Genomic DNA, 23,711 nt, shown 5'->3' on the forward strand with positions numbered 1-23,711 from the left:
GAATTTCATCTACACATATTTCTAACTTCCATACAATGAGTGGCCTATACAGAGGGAGAAACCTGCAGCACAACTATAAAACTGATATGACTCCTCACATAACTTGTAGTCACAGATGAAACCCAGCCTTTCCTAACATGTGCATTTTATTTCTTAATTTTTAAAAGACTGGAGTATTAGATAAACATTGTAAAACGCAGATAAGGATGTAAAGAAATGCTAGATATGCAGTCAGGAGTTACTTCTCACTCAGGCAGGGGAAGGACTATGAATTTCTGATATCTGGTCTATGTCTTAGATTTTCTCCATTAGAAGGGTTCCTCCAACCACAACAAGCCAACCAAAATGAGTTCATCTGGTTATGGTCATGGGATTAAGAGGCCATTCGGCATGGCAGAAAGAACACTGGGCAGGGGGATGGAATAGTTGTTTCAAATCTCAGCTGTGTCACTTCAAGGGACCTTGGGAAAGTCTCTTAACCTCTCTGAAACTGTTTCTTCTGTGAGTCTTCATATTTAAACTGAGGGTAAGAGCCTTCAAGGCATGCTGGGAAAGGCCTTTTATAAACTATGATATGTCACTTGGGGCTTGGATCCAACCTTCTAAGCTTGAAATTGTATTATTTTAAATTTCTTTACTGTCTCACTTCTCCCAACTCCTGAGATTCCCATTGCTTTATGTTGTGTAAAGTTGCCAAGGTGAAGCTCTAAAGTTGATGGCATGGCCATTCTATAGGGAAAGAGCAAAAGATTTTGACAGTTACTTTTCTCTTATTCAAAGTTCTTTTCCTTCTGCTTGTGGGTCCCCATCTATTATAAGTATGGTCTGGGTCAGTGGCCTACAAATCTTTCTGATTGCATGCCTTTTTCAGTTTAAAAAAAATTGAGCATGCTTTCTCTTTCTCTCTCTCTCTCTCTCTCTCTCTCTCTCTCCCCAATATATTATTATTAAAGTTTATCTACATGCCCTCCTCTACATATATATTATGAAACAAAACATATAGAAAATGTAAAAAGGTAAAATAAATAGCATGTCAAATGCCTTGTCATGATGGCTTCATTATATTATTAGCTAACATTTCAAGGCATGATATATACTTAGGACAAGATTTTTCATTATTGAGAATGGGTGTAAATCCATATTTAATATAGTCTTCTTGATTATTCTTGCTTTACTTTTTTGCCAACTTCTTGTCGGGTATGATTAGATTGTTGTGTATTTTGTTGTGTATTTTTTTAAGATTTTATTTATTTATTCATGAGAGACACACAGAGAGGCAGAGACATAGGCAGAGGGAGAAGTAGGATCCCTGCAGGGAGCCCGATGCGGGACTTGATCCCAAGAACCTGGGATCACGACCTGAGCTGAAGGCAGACACTCAACTACTGAGCCACCCAGGCATCCTGATTGTCATGGTTTTTACCTTATAATGCAGCTGATGGAAAAACTCAGTCTAGGGCAGCCTTGGTGGCTCAGTGGTTTAGTGCCACCTTCAGCCCAGGGCCTGATCCTGGAGACCTGGGATCAAGTCCCACGTCGGGCTCCCTGCATGGAGCCTGCTTCTCCCTCTGCCTGTGTCTTTGCCTCTCTCTCTGTGTGTCTCTCTCATGAATAAATAAATAAAATCTTTTTTAAAAAAAAAGAAAAACTCAGTCTAGGAGTAGGAGAAGTGTGAGCGCTGCCATTTTTACATGCTCATATTATTAATTTTATCTTCAATATATGGTTTATTTGCAGGAATCTTCTTAAGCCACTTATCCATTTTGTGAGGGTTAATGTAGTTAGATAATATAATTCATAAATCCACTTAACTGGGCCCAAGGAAATACCAATATCTCTGGTAGAGATATAGGGAGAAATGTGAGGGGCCAGGGTCACCCCTTCTATCTTGTGGGCCCCCACTCTTCCCTCAGAATACCTTATGGAGCATATGCAATGGGAAAGCCAGAGACAGATCCACCTGGTGAGGGTGTCCATGACAGTGTGCATATTACGTATTTAACAGGCTTAATAATAGGAGTGATAATGGCTAACGCTCTCATAGTGCGTAGTGTACCACACACTGTTGTAAGCACTTTATATAAATCAAATAATTTAACCCAAATTTTAATTGGTTTCTAGGCTTTCTCAATTTATTTTTTAAATTTTATTTATTTATTCATGACACACACACACACACACACACACAGAGGGGCACAGACACAGGCAGAAAGAGAAGCAGGCTCCATTCCACGCAGGGAGCCTGACGCGGGACTCCATCCCGGGTCACCAGGACCACACCCTGGACTGAAGGTAGCGCTAAGCCACTGAGCCACCCGGGCTTCCCTGGTTTCTAGGCTTTCTCAATTTAAATAGGAAGTTCTAATAATTTCTATTATACCCCAATGGACTGACTTTGCACAATCCCCCCAATTTTGGAGACCACTGATCCAGGTTTTGAGGGTGAGAATCTTTGAATAAGTAAGTATGCTTCTATAAAGTACATCACAGTAACTCTTTCTGATATCTTGCTTGCCTTTTGACAGATGACAAGACATGGGCTGGTGACACAGGAAGTGATCCTAGGCAACTGAAAGCAGAGGGGAGGAGGTGGGTGAGGAGGCCACGGTAGGGACAATGAGAAGGAGGGTGAGAGAGCTAGAAATGCTGGAGCAAGAGGGAGGGAAGCATGGGTGGGCAAAGGAGGAAGTCAGGAAAGGGGTAAAAAGCTGGCAAGGGAAGATGATGGCAGACTCTACGAGGAAAAACATATGTCACACTCGCGTGCCAGATGCTCACCCCTGTCTTGATACCCAAAGTCTCTGATATATGGGTCAGCAGGCCAGTCCAAGGAAAACTAAGTGGTCTCTAAAGATGTGCACACAACTCTTTCCCAGGCATGCAGGGTAGACCTGCTTTGTTTCATCAGAATGGCATATGTAATTTATCCAAGCAGTGCAAGGATAGAGCAACACCTAACCTAAAGAGTAGGACTATGAAGCCAGAATTGTAGGAAGAATGGTTCCCAGGCAAGGAAGGGAAGATATTTTGGGGGTATGGGTGGTGTGGAGATATCCCTGTGATTCTCTTCAAATCACACCAGCCAGATGACTAAGGGGGCGGGAGGACTGCACATCTTGCAGCCGTGTAACTTCAGCTATGAGGAGCTTCCAGCATCAGCAGCAAAAAGCCACAGCAAGTGATTTACATCCAAGGCAGCTGCCAAGACACCACTCCAAAGGGTAGAACGCTGTCAAACACTGCCTCCCATATCTCACTACAACATTAGAAAGCATGATAAGATGCTCTGAGGGCAAGAAACTGTCACAAGGCAGTACAGTAACAGTGTCTGACTTAGATGATCAGTGCTGGTGGGTTCTTGGAGATTACCCAGCATGAACTCCTCATTTTATGTGTAAGTAAACTGAGACCCTGAGAGGATAAAGCATCAGTCCCAAGTCATCCAGTGAGCAAAACTCAGGCATGGCACTTGGGTCTCTGGATATCTAAAGCAGTACTCTTGACTCCACAGCTGTGTATTATCTCCTCCTCTGGCTCCTTGGCTCCTTTCTAACAGAAGCCTCCATCACTAGTATGGATAATATGTTCCATAAACCCCACACTGCCCCAAAATGATCAAAGAAGGGATTAGGATAACCACAAACATCTGCTAGGTTATGACTGCATCTTGATTTGGTGCAGAGACACTAAATTTTAACCTTATCATCAATTATCCTCCATCTAAATAAGTACAGTATAAATACACAGAGACTTTTTTTTACCTCCCTCCCCTACTACCACCCAATGGCTATTTTGCTGCACAAAGGCTCTTACTCTCCTCCCATGAGGGAGAGGAACAAGAGACTCAAGACCATCGACTTTGCACAAAGCTAAGAGGCATTAAGCAAAAAATTTGGTGGAGAAGAGAGTGCAATCAATGTCAAAAGAAAGACTGTGATCACCTTTGACTTGCAATTATTCAAGAATATCCTCACCTTGGAGGAAGAACCAATGGCTGGTAGCAAAATATAAGTGTTCTGGCAAGTCCCTTGCCTTGGCAGGCACAGGGTAAGAAGCAATCAGGCAAAAGAAGAGATGAGCATCAAAAACTCAGAAGAGTTAGGTAGAACAGAATTCTAAAGCAAGCTATATGAACCAGAGTGTGGGATAGACCAGGAGACCTTACAGCTAACAGGATCTAAAAACAATATGGAAATGACTGCCCTGGCTCGTTGCCTTCTTTTAGCAGAAGGGATTTCTCCTGAGACAGTGGACTCTCACCTGCTTCACAGCAGCCTCACAGCTAATCCAGGATGTGGAGAGTAGGGCTGGACCCATACCTTTCCAAATTGGTTGGTCAGTTAGTCCTTCACGAAAAAGCTTGTAGCACCTACTGCCCCTGCAGAATCTAAGAAGACCCAGTCACTGACCTTTAGGAGTTCATAAGCTAGTGGAGAGCAGACAAATCAATAGCTTGCTATAATTCAGCACGAGAGCAATGATGAGAAAGTAGAGAGACCCTCTACCTTGTGGATCATGGAAAGCTCCACAAGGAGGTGAAGGCTTTGTTCAGTTTTAAAGGATGGGTAAACAGAAGCAAGTCAGCAGAGAGGGAAGAGCTGGTGGAAGGAGAGTACATGGAAATGGAGTAGCAAGTATAAAACCTGGAGCCTACTAAATAAATAACAGAGCAGGTTCCGTGAACTATAAAGAGTTCAGTTCATGTGTATGGTTTGGTTCTGTTTTCTGAAGGAGGAGGCTCCTGGTGGTGAGAGCTAATGTTGGTGAGGTAGTTAAGCACCAGACCACGGAGGATTTTATAAGCCAACTAGAGCTAAAGGTTTTTTTTTAAAGATTTTTATTTATTTATTCATGGGAGACACAGAGAGATAGAGACATAGGCAGAAAGAATAGCAGGCTCCCCACAGGGAGCCTGGTGCAGGACCCGGGGATCATGCCCTGAGTGGAAGGCAGATGCTCAGCCACTGAGTCACCCAGGTGTCCCTAGAGCTAAGGTTTTACTGTGAGATGGATTGGGAGCCATCAAAAGATTTTAAGCAAGAGTCTCAGGATCATATTTATGTTCTGGAAAGATTATGACAGTAGAGTGGCAAAGAGCCAGGGAAGAGTGAGACTGGTGGGTGGAGGACCAGTGTGGGGGCTAGATGGTAATTCAGGCAAGAGAGCATACAGACCTGGGACTGGACAAATAGGTATGGAGAGGAGTGGATGGATTCGGGCTTTGTTGTGGAAGATTAATGGACAGGATGTGACGATGAATTGGAGGTGGTAGTGGAGAAGGTTTCTGGCTTGAGCAATAAAGTGCTAGGTGGCACCATTTGCAGAGATAGAAAAGACATAGCTAAGACTCAGGAAGGGATACGTCTGGTGGGAGGGGGGCAGTGATGGTGGAATTCTGTATGAAATGGAGTTATGGTGCCAGTAAAAGTCCAACCAGAGATAGCCAATGAGGAATTGACACTGCTGACCTGAAGCTAAGGAGAAAGGTCTGAGCTAAGGGTAGAGATCTATTTATCATTGTGTGGGTGGTATATAAACTAGGAGAGGCCTCCAATGAGCAGGGAAGTGGGATGAGGACAAAACCCTGGGGAATCCCAATCAGAGTAGGAAGAACATCATGAAATCCAAGGGAACAAAGGGTTTCAGGAAAGGAGGTGTCTGATGTAGAAGAGAAGCAAAGGCCGATAAAGAATGAAAAATGTCCACTGCATTTGGCAATTAGCAGGTTACTGGTGACCAGTGTTTGCAGCGAGGCTAGCCTGCAGAGGGCTGAGGAGTGGGTGGGCAATGGAGACAAGCATCTTGTTTACAGGCAGCTGGAGTAAGGCCCGGCCACCCAAGGAGCTCATGTGCAACATGAGCTTTGACTTGGGGGCAGGAGAGGATGAAGACATTGATGTGTGTGGTAGTGGCAGGTCAGGGTAGGGGCATGGGGTGTGGGCACACAGGGAGAAGGGAAAGATGTACACAATAATTGCCCAAATCAGGAGCCAATGGGAAGGCCTCTTGGTGGCTCTGGTTCCAGTCAGCTGACACGGGGAGCACCAGCTGTTTGCAGGAGGAGAGTCAAAAAAACAAACCAAACCCCCCAAAAACAAAATTCGTGGTTAATGCATCTGGGCCTGGAATTCATGGTATACACACAGTTTTTGACAGAAAAGTGGCAGGAAGCAGGCAGCAGATGAGGAGATAAGAGACCCGGGGTGTTTCACATAAAACTTTCTAGCTAGGACACAGCTGTAAAATGGGCAAACAGCCCTGATCTGGGGGTAGGGGGGAGGAATCCCAATATTCCCCATGGCTTGGGATTATCTGTGATAATGCTCCTTTAGGTGGCATGAACAATGAGGAATTCACCATGCCATATACAAACACCAGCCAGAACACTCTTAAAATGGGGAAAAGTCTGAAACAGTATTAAGGAATGTAGCAGGCTCTGAACAAAACACACAATCCCTCCTGCTCCCCACTCAGACAGACACACACTGATGCAGTACAATGCAGAGACAACTTGAAAATCCAAGTAGGGGAAAAAATGAGAAGAGACAGAGATGGAAAACTGATATATTTTGTTCAATCTAATGCCCCCTCCCCCTCAAAAAATATAGGGGGAGAGGAAAAACTTTAAAGAATGGTCTTCCCAAGGGCACCTGGGTGGCTCAGCGGTTGAACGTCTGCCTTTGGCTCAGGCCGTGATCCCAGGGTCCAGAATCGAGTCCCGCATTGGGCTCCTTGCAGGGAGTCTGCTTCTCCCTCTGCCTGTGTCTCTGCCTCTCTCTCTGTGTCTCTCATCAATAAATAAATAAAAATTTTTAAAAAAGAGAATGGTCTTCCCAGGTAATAAAACATACTACCCCCCACCCCACCCCAAGAGAGAAAACTAAAAGTCAAATAATAAGTCAATAATTCAATGTCAGGGGGGAATAAAAAAGAAACCCTTTCTTTAACATTAGCAGGTATGCTGTCTTTCAAAGTTGACATTCTCCTAAAGTAGGCTAAGTAAGTTTAGCTAATAACAGGCTTGTGAGCATGGCCAAGACACTTAGCAGTGTCTTTACTTGCGGCATTCAGATAATACAGACCCTGTGAAAAGATGCTTTGAAAAATACAAAAGCAGTACCCCAAGGCTAGGCAAAGGCTTTTACCATGCAGGACAGGCATTCAAGAAAGCAGTTTGAGAGTGCAGGAGCCAGCAAGGGGTTGGACTGCTGTTGTGCAGGAGTGTTAGGTGTTGTGTAAATGTCTTAGTTCAAGAGGCCTCTGGCAAACAAAAAGTACACACTGCCCAGCAAACTATGTACTTGATGTTTTCCCCAAGGCAAGAGGCAGGCCTGCCAAGGGCTGCAGCATATCTCAGGGGTGACCCGACGTTCCATTCCCCTCCCAGCTCTCAGAGCTCGAGGGGGAACAGTTTGAAATCCAAATGGGGCCCGCTGCTCAGCTAAGGAAAACAGTCTCAAATCTTTCTGACATCTGCACAAAGCGGGTACCGAGGGGCTGCCCTGCAGCGTCAACAGTGCTGGGGCCAGTTTAAACAATCTCACTTTGCCCTGGGAACGCAGGAGGGTAGGGAGAAGGACTAACATGGATCTGGTGGCCCAGGCGGCCTCAAGCATCCTCATTCACAGGTCTGCCCCGAGCATGCTGGCCTCCTGATCTGCCTGGGAAATAGGGCATCCCAGGTCATGACTCATGAAACAGAGCTTGGTCTGCTTCAATAACCTGGACAAACATTCCCAGCAACTGCAGACTTCACTGGTAAACTTTAGACCACATTTAACCATGTGGACTCTGAATCTATTTAATATTGAAAAAAAATAAGTGGGGCGATATTGTCTCCCCCAGTCCCACAGCACTTCAGCCACTCAAGTTTTCAAAGGAGAAGATGGCCTAGGGCTCCAGATGTTTGGAACCCAAATGAGAGGGTTCCACTGCCTTCATCTTCAAAGATCAAAATCTCAGCCAGAGGTTAAATGATGAGGTCATCTTCTGCATGTTTGCCTGGTGTGGGACTACCTTCTGTCCCAATATATAATAAGGTCATTGTTGTAGAAATTGGATCTTGAAGTTGTTTGATTATATACATGTTAAAACACAATAAAAACTATTAGCTTTAAAAAAAAGTAAATAAAGGCTCTGCACCCCAACCAGCAACTTGGATCTGCTGATTCTCAGTTCCCTGGTTGTGGGGTCTAACCCACCACCCATATCCCCTACAACCTGCCAGGAAATGACTTTTTGTGTCAAACTGCAAATCTCATCTGCTTCCGCTTGGGCCATTTTTTTTTCTCTGCAGAGGAAAGGTAAGTCAATAAGAATCACTCATGAAAGTGGATAGAGGACATGTCCAGGAAATTGACAGAAAAAAACATACATGTTGAATGAATATGTGGAAAGACACTTAAACTCACATGTAGTCTGGGAAGTGGGATGATTTTCACCCATATTAGGAAAAATATCAAGTGTTGGCAAGGGTGTAGAAGCGTGGGCACTCCTGTACAATGTTGATGGGAGTGTGAATTGGAGTATTTTGTGAGGTAATTGAACAATAGGTTTGAAAATTAAAAATGTTGATTACCTTGTATCTGGAAATTTGATCCTTAGTACCTATGCTAGAGATAAGTCCAAGAAGGTTAGTTCAAGGATTTTCACTGTAGCACTGCCACTTTTTAAAATAGCAAACATTTGGAAACAACCTAAGTGTTCATCGAAAGGGAAATGAATGTCTAGATTAAACTATGGGGTAGAGAAAAAGATCTTAAGGACATATTAAATGGCTATTAAAAAAAAAACAAAACAAGGCACAGAATATATACTTATGATTGTATTTTGGGGAAGAAAGACCAGAAAGTGAAACTATTTTTATTCATGTTTCTACATATTGAGTATTGTACATAGGAAAAGACTAGAAAGACAACAGAGGGACTGGAGTCTCAGAGGAGACTTCTGCTTCACCTCTATTGCTTGCATACTGTTTAAGAATGTATTCATATATTTATGATAGCACTATCTTTTTTTCTACAGTGTTTCCTGGTTGAAGATCAGAGGCAAAGGCACGGGCCTTGGTGACTACAGTGAACATGACTTCTCTGGGAGGCAACAGTAGGTAAAAGTAAATTGACATAAAATCAAAGGACCCAGGTAATAGTCTGAATCTGTCATCAATTTGCTGTGTGACCCTGGGAAGTCATTTTCCTTCTCAGAGTCTGCTTTCTCTGTACAATCAGTGGATAAGATGAGAAGCTCACTAATATACTTTCTGATATTTTAGGATTCTATAAGTCTATGCCTTTAATGTATAATGGGTCTGGTTCCTTTTGATGAGGAGATGGCTTTTTCTCTTCCTTCAAATTCTGGCATAGTTTGATATTTCACTTTACCCCAAATGGAAGATAAAGAAAGAGAAGGTGGAGTGGCCACTCCATTCTCTGTTTGGCTATGTTTTTGAGGGTTTGGTTGATTCATTTATGTTCTCTCTCTCTTTGACAGTGTAAGCGCTTAGGCTTGTTTGAGTATGATCAGAGTGCAGAGGCAATGCTGAAAGTCAGAAGACCTGAATTCTACAGAGTGGCCATAAATCCCGGGAACATGGATCATATTTTATTTTTCAAAGATTGAACCCTCTTGAACACTTTTTTCTGAGTGACACTAAAGATGTAGGTTTATTCTGTGAGAATCAGAGGTACAAATCACTTGGTCCAATGTTTCCCATATACATATACAAGGGTTGATGGAGATGCTCTGTCAATGCACAGTGTTCATTGCACTTTGCACAACTTGAGCTGTGCCTTGCAAAGATGGAACAAGATATTGAATATATCCCATAATGTTTTTAAACAAATCCTAAATTTTAATATAATATCTATAAATCTTCCTTTATGTGCAGTCTCTTGTATCTTCGAACTTTGAGGGTACCCTGATAACTCTTGCTTTTTGACAAGTCACATCCCTGGTCTGTAGATAACAAATGGACTGCTTGCTCCCCAGAGGGAAGAACCAAGTGGCTAAAAATGAGCCATGAAAATTTACATGTATATACAGACATTTTCTGGTTCTTCACAACCTAATTGGCTTTTGGAAATACTCCAGATGAAACCTTGAGGAAACACTGACATGAAGTCAACAAAGGAAACCTCTTCCTGGTCCCTCAGAAACCTTGACCAATCTAGTTCTGCCTCTCATCTGGTTAGCAAAGCTCCTTCCAGCTGGTCCTCATCACTTTGCTTGTACCATGAAGTCACAAGAGTAAATTCTAATCAGTTGAATTCTAAAGAAAACACACATGCTTCAGATCGCAACTTCTTTGACTATGTGTCTTTCAGCAGTGGAAGAAGCAACTTACTCTGGCTCCTTTCTCAGGAAAGCATTTACAGCCTCCACTGCAGTCTTGGCCACCACATGGCTTTCCATAGGACTTCTTCTCTCCCTGTTAAAAGAGAGAGAGAGAGAGAGAGAGAGAGAGAGAGAGAGAGAGAGATGAACGTTAGTAAACCATGTGAACCAAGAAGCAATGTAGCCCCAGGGAATCTAACCTTTTGCCACACTCCTCCTAACTAAGTAAATTTAGAGTAGATTAATCATCTCATTTGATGGTGTCATGTGTCACTTTGGACTTGTGTATTTGGCATTCACTGAGAAAGCAGGAGCTGTAGCAGAGAACTTAAAAGTCAAGTGCTAGAAATGTAATGATAGATGAAAATGGCTACCCTGTACTCTGCTCTCAGAATTGTTCTCCTCAGGCTCTACTTTCGACACATCATTCAAACCTTACAGTAACATCTCTGTGCTCCAGTTAGTCATATCCAAATTCCTCAGTTAGTATCATACAGTATACCCTAAACTGTTCAATTTCCTTTTTTTTCTTATCTGCTTTATGATGATGATGACGACGACGATGACGATGATGATGATGATTACTAGCAGAATTTCTACAAAGCCCCTGCATGACCTGACAGGTACTGACCCTCTGTAACCTCATCCCTTCACTGTCTTCCTGGCTCACTCTGCTTCAATCTCACTGGTATTCATTCTATGAAAACTTAAGCCTGTTCCTGCCTCAGGGCCTTTGCCCTTGCTGTTACTTCTGCCTGGAATGCTCTTCCCCTAGATGTTTTTTATTGCTGGCCTCTTTTCATCATCCAGGTCTTTGTTCAATTGTCTACTCTCAGAGAGACCTTTCCTGACTACTCAACCTAAGGCAGCCTGCAGTTACTTCCAATCATATCACTGTGCTATCCTTTCAACATTAAACATTCTTTCTCCCCCCACTAGAATGTAAGCTCCATATAAGTAGTTACCTTATCTATATTGCACAATGTTTTATCTCCAATGTCTAAAAGAGCAGATGGCACATAGAAATTTTTGAGTACCATCTGAACAGAGCTGGGATTTGAACCCAGGTCTCACTAGTGCCAAAGCCCTGACCTTAACCCTTATGTCTTAGAGTTTTCTAAGTCCTCTGTCTACCAGAGCCTCAATGCAAGGGCTCAAAAAATAAGGAAACTGCCATTCTGACTCTATCCACCTTGGAAAAAAAGCAAAACATTAATTCTAACTATTATCTGTAACAAGAACTTTATCTCTGGGATGGATTTAGTATCATCCAACTTTTTTGTTTAATATTGGCTGTTTTTTTTTTCAAAAGAGAAAGGCATATTTATGAGCCTGCCTCGTACTTAATCATTCTTGCCTCTTTGTACTGTGAGTCTTTCCCCAATTTCCAGGGAGCACTGTTAATTTCTCAGATGGTCTCTTATCTCTTTAGACATTCCCACAACACTTTATCACCACAACACCTCAGTAATAAGGTAGTGATGGCAGAGCTATGACAAAATATTGCTATTTTAGATTCCAAACACCTTCTTGATATGAGATACTTTATCTCTCTTATATGCTTTTGACGTGGTAAGTGCTATTGTACACTTTCCAGTTTGCCCTCCATTTTATGGTATATAGGATAGGCAAGTATTCATTAGGGTGAGATCAAGAGGTTCTGTGGGAGAAGGAAGCAGGGCGGCGGGGGGAGGGGAGGTGGGCTGGCATAGTGTAAAGAACAGAGACAGACCAGCACTGAACTTCACCTTCACCTATGCTGTCACCTCTGTCTAATGCTGAGTACTATATTTCTTGTGGGTAACAGATAATCTGTATTTGCTTCCACATATATTTCTGTATTTTTCAAGCAGTCTTCAGTGATCATATATAATTAGTAAGAAGAAAAACAGTTATGTTACTAAATGATAAAAGTCACAACAGGCATTGCCAGAGCTGAAGTGGTATCCATCTGGAGCTATGGCCTACTTCCAAACAATGCCTGTTGGGTGTCCCATAAAATTTGTCTATCATGGACCAAAAGTTTCCAGATCACTAGTATGGAGCAAGGCAGCTGGATAAGATAGGGGATGAAATCCCATTCACAGGAGCTGAACAAAACTGTAAGGAAAAGAAGCTAAGGTTTCTTGTGAATTTGGCAGAACAAGGAGGCAAAGACACCCAGCTAACAGACAGGAAGCCATCATTGCCCTCTGTCACTGAGGAAAGTAACCAGAGAAGCCCCACTGGCCATAAGGCAATTTCCTGTAATTCTGGCCCTGGCAGTTTCCCCAGGAGTCTTCAGTTACAGGGAGGTGAGGGGATGGAGGAGGAATGAAAGGAGTGGCTTCCAGGGAACATGACAAGACCAGGCTCTGAGGAAGTTTATTTCCTATCTTGGCTTGTCTGGGGATACTCCAACCCCTGCTCAACCAGGCCACATCACTGGTGTCATTCCCATCCTGGAATGGTCTCTGCTTCCTCTCAAAACCCAATCCCTCCCTACAGCCACAGAAAATCAGAACTGGAAAGGCCCTGAGAGATCATCCAATACAGTCATTCTTAAATCTATCAGATCGGCATGCCATTTTTTATTCTAAGTATTTATTGTTCTTTCTTGCTATCCTTGAAGAAAATTCATCGGAATGAGTTATAATAATAAAGATGTAAACAGTATTTTAAAAAGCACAGATTATGCCATAATTCGACAGCAAAGCAAAAGATTAAAGTCATTTATAACGAAACAATATGTATGCCAATATGCAAATGGTCATACATTGCTATGTTAGAAGATGTGACAAAGTTATCAGAGGATAGCAGCTCAGTACAGAATCACTATGAATGGGACCTTCTGAAGCAGAGTGACATTAGGGTGTGGTACTGGTGACTAAAGTACCATGAACACAGTAATAACTCATGGTAAAGTTGTGAAAAAAATTCAATATTTCTTTTGTTTATGGTGTAGTTTTAATTAATAAAATAAAAATAAAACCATGAAAAAATTCATCTCAATTTGTAAAATGTGGTTATGTTTTGGGCTCAGGCATTTATAAACAGGGTTTTCACTTCCACGAGTGTCCAGAGGTCCTCTAAATGTAGGGCAAAATACAAGACAATTTTTCATACTGTGCAGGACGCCTATCATTCCTGGCTCCTACTGAAGAGCCATCCACCAATCATTTTAACAACACAAACCGCCCTCACAATTTTCAAAATACCTCCACAGGGCAAGGCACTTCTGGTAAGAACTAGTAATCTAATCCACATCACTCATTTTCCAGCTAATAACACTGAAAGAAATAACTTTGGTCCAGGTCACACTGTTATTAGTGAGTGAACCATCACACTTCTGATCCTAATTCCATATATGTCCCACTGTTCCATACCTCTCAAGGCCAAGTTCAAGTTCCATTTCTTCCATGAGCACTCCAACTCAGTAAAAAGACACAGCAGGCACTACATGCCCCCACCCATTGGGCAAGTGTCACCGGTTGCTGTGGGACCATCCTTGCAATGTTTCCTAGGTTGCATGGTTGAGAGTCTTGTTTCCTCAACCAAACAATAACACTGATAAGGGAAAGGCCAACCTATTTTACTTCTTTATATATTCCCACAGTGTTAGAAGGGCAACCTATGTTCTAGCCATTACCTGAGGCAGTATACCTTAGATAAGTTTATAAGTTCTGGAGTCAATGTGTACAGGTTTATATCCCAGCCTAGTTGGGATTGATCTTAGACAAGTTACTTAAAATGGCAAATGGAAATGGTGACAATATCTACTGTCTAAGAGTTGACTGAATGATTCAATAAGATAAAGCATTCAAAGCACAGTGCCTGGCTCACTGTAAGCACTCGGTGTCAGCTATTATTATTATTATTACGCTAATATTAGCTATGTCACACTCTTCGGCATTCCTGTAACACCCTGGCCTCTCTCTGGAGCTGAGTCAAGTGCTATGCAATGAATATATCCATGCCAGTTTGTCTATCCAGTCAGCTTGGTTGGGACATCCATTTGGATTTGTTGATGTCTGCATATAATTGGTTGTTTAATATTTTTAATAGCACCAGTATCACATCTATCCATTTGCTGATGCTGGTTCTTTGTTCAAAATGCCTTCCCTACCCTGTTTTCCCATTTATCACAAACCAAACTTCTATGCATTCTTCAAAACCCAGCTCAAACACCATCGTCTTGGTGAAGAAACCCCCCACCCCTGCTGCCCCAGCACCAATTTTCCCCTCTCAGCAATTTCAGGCTGAAGTTTTTACTCCCTCCTCTTTGCTAATGGTGATTTGCCATATTTGACTCAGTTCATTTGGTTCTGCCATCAGACTGCTAATGGAACTCTGTTTTATTCTTCTCTGTAGCCCTTACACAAGCAGGTACTCAAGTAAAGAACTGTGAAATAATTGCTCTCAGGACAATGGACTTAAAAGTGTTAGACTGGCTCCACTTAGGATCTTCCTTCTCCCTCTGGTTTCCTGAAATATAGATTTACATCACAGTTTCCCTTCCAGAAGCCAGTATGTTTCTCCAGGCATCACCAGTGCTTTCTGTCAGGAGTGGTGGCAGGGATGACAATGACACAAAAGGTAACCCAGGAAGCAAGGGATGTAATGTAAGAATGAAAGAACAGCTTAGTTGGACTGAATGGTCAGCAAAAGTGAGTTATTCTTGTGAGCGATTCCTCCAGAAGCTTCAATCACAGAAAACTGGCTGTTCAACATTTTGACTATTCAGTCCACAAATATGTATTAATCATCACTCTGTGTTAGGTATTGTGCTAGACATGGGAGCTAGAGGCTGTATCATACAACCACAGGTGAAACTAAATCCCTGCTGTTATGGTGTCTGCAATCCAGAGGGGGAGACAAACAGTAAACAAAGAAACACTGCATCCATATTTTTCAGATGGTACGTGTTATGGAGGAAAATAAAGCAGGGTAAGAAGGACATGAAGTGTTGTAGTCAGGTTATTTTATATAGGAAAGTTCAGGGAAGGTTTTCTTCATATGGGAACTTCTGAGCAGAGAATAGTGTTTCTTTTAAGCATGGTCCTTGGGCCAGTGTCATTAGCCCTAGAAATGTAAATCACTGATTTGGATTTGGGTACTGTAAATCCAAAAATGTTGCAAACGTAAATCACTGCCCCCTCCTAGAGCTAATCAATCATAAAATTCAGAGTGGGGCCCAGCAATCTGTGTTTTAACAAGCACTTCAGGTGATTCTGCTGCACAGAAAATTTTAAGAACCCTGCTATAGAAAATGAGGAAGTGAGCTAGGTAGTTAATCTGGGGTAAGAGCTTTCCAGGCAAAGGGAAGAGCAAGAGCAAAGGCGGTAGATGAGAGAATATACTTGATGTTTTGGCTGAGCAGCAAGGAGGTCAGAGTGCTGGAATGGAGTAAAGGGAATAGAAATGATGATGAGGTCAGAGATGTAGTAGAAGCCAGGTCATGAAAGATATTAGAGAACACTGTGAGAACTTTGCCTTTGGAAACAAATGAGCAAAGGGAAAAGAGAGGCAGAGAGACGAATCAAAATACAGATTCTTAATGCTAATGGTCACCAGAGAGGAGGTGGGTGGGGGGATGGGGGAAATAGGTGAGGGGCTGAAGGAGTGAAGTTGTTGTGATGAGCAGCAGGTATGAAGTGTTGAATCGCCATATTGTACACCTGAAACCAATATTACACCATATGTTAACTAACTGGAATATAAATAAAAACTTTAAAAAATGGTTTTGAGCCCAGGAATGACATCTCCTGTTGGAGGAGCTGGCTTTGAGTGGGAGGTCAAGAATTCTGATTTTGAGGGCACCTGGGTGGCTCAATCTGTTAAGCATCTGCCTTTGGGTCAGGTCATGATCTTGGGGTCCTGGGATCGATCCCCACATAAGGCTCCCTGCTCAGCAAGGATTTTTCTTTTCCCCCTCCTTCTTCTCCTCCCCCCCCCACCTGTGTTCTCTCTCTCTCTCTCTCTCTCCTCTCTCTTTCTCTCTCTCAATTAAATAAAATCTTAAAATAATACATTTAAGAATTCTGGTTTTGAGATGTCTATTAGACATCTAAGTGGAGAAATCAAATAGCTAGTAGATTCCATAGTATAGCTACCTATGGAATCTGGAGTCCCAGGAAGAATGGCTACCTTGGATATATACATGTGGTGCTTTAGTCTGTACAGAATCAACTATGCTGTGGTAACAAACTACAAATCTCAGTGGTTTAGGACAGCTAAGATTTTTTTTTTCCTGTCACGATCTAATGAGGGGTAGGCAGGTCTCCTTAGTGGCCTTTTTTCCAAGGTGACTTGGATTTTCAAGCTGCTTCTATGTAGCAACTTCACTATCTCAGATGCTACTACTTTCTCTGAATTTCCCCCTACTGTGCTCATATTCCCCTTTGCAAGAACTAGACACAGTGGATGACCCAAGAGCATGGAAAGTAGGAGAGAACAGGGATTATTTGGTGAGCACCATCTAGCCACAACTGGTATGTATATAAAGACACAAGACTAGTGATACTACTAAGGGAGTAAATGTAGGGAAAGAGTGACAGACTATGCTAAATTGTTGATAAGTCAAGTAAAATGAGGGATGAGAACATACCAATGAATTTAGCAATGTGATAATCTGGACCACAGCAATTTCAGGAAGGAGAACAAGGGAAATGTGGTAGGGCTGCAAGGCAGCTCTAAGGACCCACTTGAGGTTAGTGGTCATGAACTTAAAGGAACAGCAGTTATCAATATTGTGAAGTTTTCTTTAGCCTTGTTCAGCCATGTGGGTGCAGATGCAGATTACTGGAAGAATTTGATTTAATCAAAGTTGGGTTCTGCTAGGTGAGAATGATAAAGGACAAGAAAGGCAGGGGATTCAAAGGCATGCAGGAAAAAGGAATTATTAATGGTGGACCATGGAATCTAGACTTCCTAAGAAGGGAAGTGAGTGCAGGCAGGGAGTGGGTAAGGGGCAGTGAAAAAGGTAGTAGAATCAATGGATGATTGATCCTGGTGAAGTTGAAGAAATGTGTGGGTTTTAGAATTGTGACTGGATCTTGGAAGAAAGAAGAGGTAGTGCTACAGAGAGGCTGAGGCCTGTTAATTCTCTCCATAGTGGAAAATGAGATTCCCCTTCAAATATAATAAATTACTCTTTGAGGTAACCCAGTAAATGGTTGAAATGGTTGCTCAATCCTGATTTCATACAACATAACAGAACTATTTGTTTTCATAACACGAGGTTTCTTCAAAACACCTTTCACACCAACTCTCATTTGATTTCCTACCACAAGTCTGAAATGGGTATGTCAGATATACAGGTATGTGTAGGAACATACATCCACATACAGTATTACATTGATTTCTTCATATCTTCAACTACCCTCCTAGACAGTAAGTTCTTCTGACATTGAAGACTTTGGTTTATTCACCATAAGGCAAATCAATTTAAAACCAACCCTCTAAGCCTCAATGTTGTCATCTATAAAATAGGGATAGTATTTTACTTCACAGGGCTTTGTGAGGTTAGAGATAATTCCCCTAGCAAAATGCCTGGCACATCTAGTATGCTCAACATATGTTAGCTGGTATTTATAGTTATGGTATCCAGTACTGTGCCTGCCATACCCCACGGGTGCCTACTCAATGATTGATTTGCATTTTCATTTTTTTTATTTTTTTAAAGATTTTACTTATTTATTCATGAGAGACAGAGAGAGGCAGAGACACAAGCAGAGGGAGAAGCAGGCTCCATGCAGGGAGCCTGATATGGGACTCCATCCTGGGACCCTAGGATCACGCCCTGAGCCAAAGGCAGATGCTCAACCACTGAGGCACCCAGGCGTCCCTGATTTGCATTTTCAAAATTAGGAAATGGAGGCTCAACTCTTAGTGACTTCCTTGATATAGGAAGTTCAGTGTCAGAGTTGGGATAAGTACTCTGGTGTCCTCACTGTCTATTTGTTTTTTCTTTTTTTCCCCATCAGACTCATTGCTACTAGTTTCAGGAATTAGTCTGAAATTGAGGAGTCAGGAAATGAAAAAAAGAAAGGGTCAAGAAAGAGGTGTCCTTTTCCTTCTTTTGCATTTTTTAACATTGTTTTATTTACTTTACAATATTAGTTGTACCATTTCTATACTTTATAAACAACCTTCATATATGTTTCTCAAATATTTTTGGAACATACAAAGAAGTTTTATATGTCCTTTTTTCAGATTAAAATAAATCTGAATCTCAGAGAGCTGGTGTTACTTGCTAGTTAAGTTACAAAGCAAAGACTCAAAAGCCACGGCTTCTTTTTTTAGTGCACAGCTAAACTTCTAAAAGGGAAAAGTGATACAAGACACTGAAGTGCCATTTTTCCAGTTGTGGGTGGTCTCAGGGCCCAGAAACCCAGAGAGGCCTCTTTGGATGGATCAAATCTATTTTGGGGGCCACATTCATGACAATGACTAATGCTTTTCTACCAAGCCATGGGCCTTTAGCATCAGTCTAGGTTTCTGAACTTTATGCTAATAATACAGAGAGCCTGTCTTTACTTTGAGAAATTTGAAAACAAAACCTGTTCGTTGAAATTTACATATATACACACATTAAACCAAGCTGAGTCTTGTCCCGTTAGCGTGCTTTTGCCTTTTAAGAACAGCTCCCGGGAATCCCTGGGTGGCTCAGTGGTTTAGCGCCTGCCTTTGGCCCAGGGAGTGATCTTGGAGTCCCGGAATCAAGTCCCACACTGGGCTCCCTGCATGGAGCCTACTTCTCCCTCTGCCTGTGTCTCTGCCTCTCTCTGTGTGTCTCTCATGAATAAATAAATAAAATATTTAAAAAACAGCTCCCTCTGATTTTATGAATGAAAGGCTCTGAGGAAAGAAGGAAGTGATCTGTGGGAGTTGGCTCCCTACCAGGTGGAACTTATCACCCACACTTTATTTAAGGAAGAAGCTGATACCAGACATTACTGAGTAGTTCAGGAAGGCATTTCCCTCCAACATCTGTCTGTGTTCACAAACATACACAAACACAACTAATGGGGATAGCGGGTAGGTAGGAAAACAGCCATGCTGGATTTCACTTGGAAAAACCCTAGCCAGCCAGAATGAACCAAGGCCTGCGGGGATGTACTGTTCAGTTAGACCTTGAAATGAATTTGCCAAGCAAATGCTTAACACACAAATAGACAAACTAAATGTTGTCCATAATGTTCTTAAAATAGATGCCTCCCTTTCCCTTGCCAGTAAGTACTTACTAAGCAGCTGTTGAAAGAACAGCATTTCCTAGGGCCAGTCACTAGAAGCAGGTGAGGAATCTTTAAGCTTTAAGGCTGGAAAGGGCCTATGGATGAGAGGTCCCACAGATCACACGTAGGGTGACCATATTTAGCAAACAAAAATACCAAAAGCTAAGTTAAATTTGAATTTCAGATAAACAAGGAAACACTTTTTATAAGCATGTCCCTAGTTAGCATAAATATGTTCCATGCAGTATTTGGGATACACTTATATGAAAAACCTATTTGTTATTTATCTGAAAATTAAGTTTAACTGTATGTCCTATTTTTTTAAATTTGGAAATCCTACAAGTGGCACATGATATCACAAACTTGTATGACAGGGTCGGTTATAAGGTGTGTTAAAGGAATTGCTAGTACCAATATTTAAGGTACAAACTCTGCAACGTACTTTTTAGAAAATTAAGAGGGTACTCAAGTTTCTGCGATTGGGTCACTCTTCCTCATTTGCATTCTAATATCCAAAGCAAGAAGTAAAGGTAGAGTTATAACTGACAATGCGAGGATTAGATTTATTCATTTGCTCAAAGAATATTTATTGAGTGCCAGGCATTGTGCTAGGTAGTGTGAATATGATGATAAAAACATTGAATATGACTTGTACAGGAATGTTCATAGGGTTTTATTCATAATAACCCTAAAGTGGAAAGAGCTCAAAGTTCCACCAGTGGGTGAATGGGTAAACAAATTGTAGTATATTTGTAGAATAGGACATTATTCAAAAATAAAAAAAAAAAAACGAACAAACTATTGACATGTAACTGCATGGATGAGTCTCACAGATATTATATAAGCCAGACATATAAGAGCACATTTAGCATAAATCTATTTATACAAAGCTCTAGAGTAGGCAAAGCAAGTTTGAGAGAAAAGAAATCATTATAGTGGTTATCTCTGCAGGGGTGGGAGGGTGAAGTTGACTCAGGGGTAAAAGGGTGCTTTCTGGGAAGGCAGACATGTTCTATATTTTGTTTAGAGTGATGTTTATGAGTGTACACATTTGTCAAAACTCATGAAAGTATATGGTTTTTAAAAAACATTTTTAAAGTTTTGTTTATTTTTAGAAATAGAGAAAGAGTGTGCGTACACATGCACACAAGCAAGTGGGGGGGGGCGCAGCAGAGGGAGAGGAAGAAAATCTCAAGCAGACTCCCTACTGAGCATAAATCCCGATGTGGGGCTCGATCAATCTTACAGCCCTGAGATCACGATCTGAGCCAAAATGAAGAGTTGAACGTTTAACCACCTGAGCTACCCAGGTACCTGAAAGTATATGTTTATAATCTGTACTTTTCATTGTTTGTAAACAATAACTCAGTTTAAAAAAATATAGTCCCCCACTATCATGGAGCTTATATTCTCATATGGAATACAGATGAATACTTATACAAATACTCAAAGAATAATAATTGTGAAAAGTGTGACAGAGAAAAACAAGGTGTTAGGAAAATCTGCAATGTTTAAGTCATTAAGACATAAACATTATGCTTTCATTCACTGAAGACTTACTGAGCACCTACCCTGTGCTAGGCACTGGATTATACCCTGAGAGTATACTGTTAAATAAAACAGACTTCCTTCTTTGCGGTATATTCCTGTAGAAGAGACAGGCATTGGGAGAGTAAACAATAATCTTTTCATCAAAACTGTGTTATATGACACGAAGGACACCAACAGAAGGACATGAGGGCATATAATAGGGCACTTGGCCTCCATGGTGGGATCAGTAAAGATTTATCTAAGAAAGTATAGTTTAACTAAGGTTCGAAGAATGAGATGGCATGAATTAAGTCAAGGAATGGGAGTGAGGCAGAGGATCTTCCAGCAGAGGAGACAATATGGGCATATGCCCTGTGGTGAAAGAGAGCATGGCATGTATGGGAACATAAAGAAAGCCAGAGTGACTGAAAGAAGAAAGTAGAGGTGAGAGTGACATAAGATGATTCTATACAGGCAGAGAAATGCCTGCTCATATAGAGTCTTGAAGACCATGTTAGGGAGGTCAGTTTTTATCCTCAGAGCAACAAGAAGTCACTGAATAATTTTAAAGAAGGAAATAACTTGATCAGATTGATATTTGAGAAAAAAAATGTTCTAATGGCAGTAAGGATAATGGACAGGAGGGGCAGGGAGACCAATTAAGAGATTGTTGAAGTGATGGTGGCCTGAACCAGAGTTATGGAGGTTGGATGGGGAGAAGTGAGTGGCTCTAAGACATAATTAAATAGAGGGAGCATGGCTGGAAAGGGACAAGACTAGAACCAAGGCTTTCTTACACCAAACCCACTTCACTGACTTGAGGACAACCTTTAATGCACATCAGCTGTGTATCAAGGCACTCTGTTGGACACTATGGAAAAAGACAAATAGGGATGCCTGGGTGGCTCAGTGGTTGAGCCTCTGTCTTTGGCTCAGGTCGTGATCCTGGGATCCAGGATCGAGTCCCATGTTGGGCTCTCCGCCAGAAGCCTGCTTCTCCCTCTGCCTGTGTTTCTGCCTCTCTGTGTCTCTCATGAATAAATAAATAAAATCTTAAAAAATGGAAAAATACCAATATTTAGAAAACATTTATTGCACTCGAGGAACTTAAAACCTAATGAAGGAGTAACTATAATCAAAAGACCAAAGTGAAAAGTATCATTGGAAAAGGTAAAGAGATACCTTTCTAGAACTTAGATGCTATGCTATGTTCTGTCTTCTCTCAAAAACCTTTGATAATTCCTTCTTACCTGCAAAGTTGCAAAGCTCAAAATCCAAGTAGAACATTTAAGGGCCCTTCTAGATCAGGCTCAACTGACCATTGCAGACCCACCTATCACTTCGATTATTCCATTTCCTGAGGTCTATTTATCAGAGGATCCATTTTAATGAAATGCTTCCCATATCCCATCAATTTCTTTGAAAATTCCAGTCACATCCTTTCTTTTCCTTTTCTGAAACAATTTTATTGAGATATAATTCATATATGATACATTTACACATGCTTTCTTAAATGTCATCTCTTTTCCAATAATAGCACTATTTTTGTTGCATTATGGTATTCATTGTCCACTCTAATATCTTTCCCTTTTGATTACTTCATATAAATTGTGATGATAGTTTTTAAAATAATAATACACAAGATTATTTTGAGTGGTTAGGCTGATCCTCAGATTTTCCTCAGCTGTGCAATGCATGGTAAGGCTTCATATCCTCCTACTTTTTGTGAGCCTACTCTTGTTATTAGACCTTAGGTATACAGTGTCATGGGCTTTAGTGGTTTAACCCAGAGCCTTATTATTCATTTATAGAATGTCTTTAGGAAAAATTTTCCAAGGATTTGAAAACAAAATACTTTAGGGTTTCTGGTTGGGATTCTAAGTTAGGATGGAAGAGTTGATAAGCTCTCTAAGATTCAAACCTACAGAAATAGGAAGGATTGGGACTTCTAGGACAGAGGCTGCATCTTGTTGGAAATACTCTGACAGACAGACTCATCTGTTATCAAGTCCAAATGATCAAGTACACTGCCATTTCTTTTTTTTTGTACTAGAGGAAGGGAGTCTAACAAATACCCAGGTAAGATGGATGGTAAGTCCATGTGGAGTTTACCAGCAGAAGCAACTATGAAAAGGAGACAGAATGGGAGACAAATACAGGCTGTTTCCATAAAGATAATATATAGCTAGATATTTAGCTTATGTCTCTAAGGCCCACTGATGTAGATGAGGCTAAAGATGTTTTGCTATGCTCAGAGATGAGGAAAGATGAATGGGGAGTAAGATTTGAACCAGGAAAATAGTATGACTTGTAGCAAATCCATCCCTCATGACTAGAAGGAAAATGAGAGGGAAACCCCCTCCCCCAAAACCCAGTAAAGAGTAGACCAGGATCTCTGTCTTCATTTGCCAAGAACAGCATGTTACTTTTACCTAATTTTATGGCTGCGGTTTTAAGCTGTAAATCCTTTCAGAAGTTAATTTTAATTTTGCTTGCAGGGTGAACAAGACAAACCAACTTGTCACGTATGCCTGCATTTCTAAAATTAGGAAAAACAGACCTAATCCCTTCTCATATGCAGAAAATAGAAACTAGTCAAGTAGTCTACTTGGTTGGTGGGAACAGACTTTAAAA

At 41.3% G+C, this 23,711-nt stretch overlaps 1 protein-coding gene across 5 annotated transcripts in view; it reads right to left on the reverse strand.

Moving 5' to 3' along the window:
• Positions 1 to 23,711, reverse strand: part of COL4A6 (collagen type IV alpha 6 chain) — a 282,819-nt gene that overhangs the window by 141,814 nt on the left and 117,294 nt on the right. For all 5 annotated transcript variants that reach the window (XM_072743211.1, XM_072743210.1, XM_026014914.2 and 2 more), the window contains one exon: positions 10,343 to 10,426. In XM_072743211.1, the coding sequence (XP_072599312.1) occupies positions 10,343 to 10,426 (84 nt within the window). The remainder of the gene's footprint in view (positions 1 to 10,342; positions 10,427 to 23,711) is intronic.

Source organism: Vulpes vulpes, chromosome X (assembly GCF_048418805.1).
Source record: "Vulpes vulpes isolate BD-2025 chromosome X, VulVul3, whole genome shotgun sequence".
Lineage (NCBI taxonomy): Eukaryota > Metazoa > Chordata > Mammalia > Carnivora > Canidae > Vulpes > Vulpes vulpes.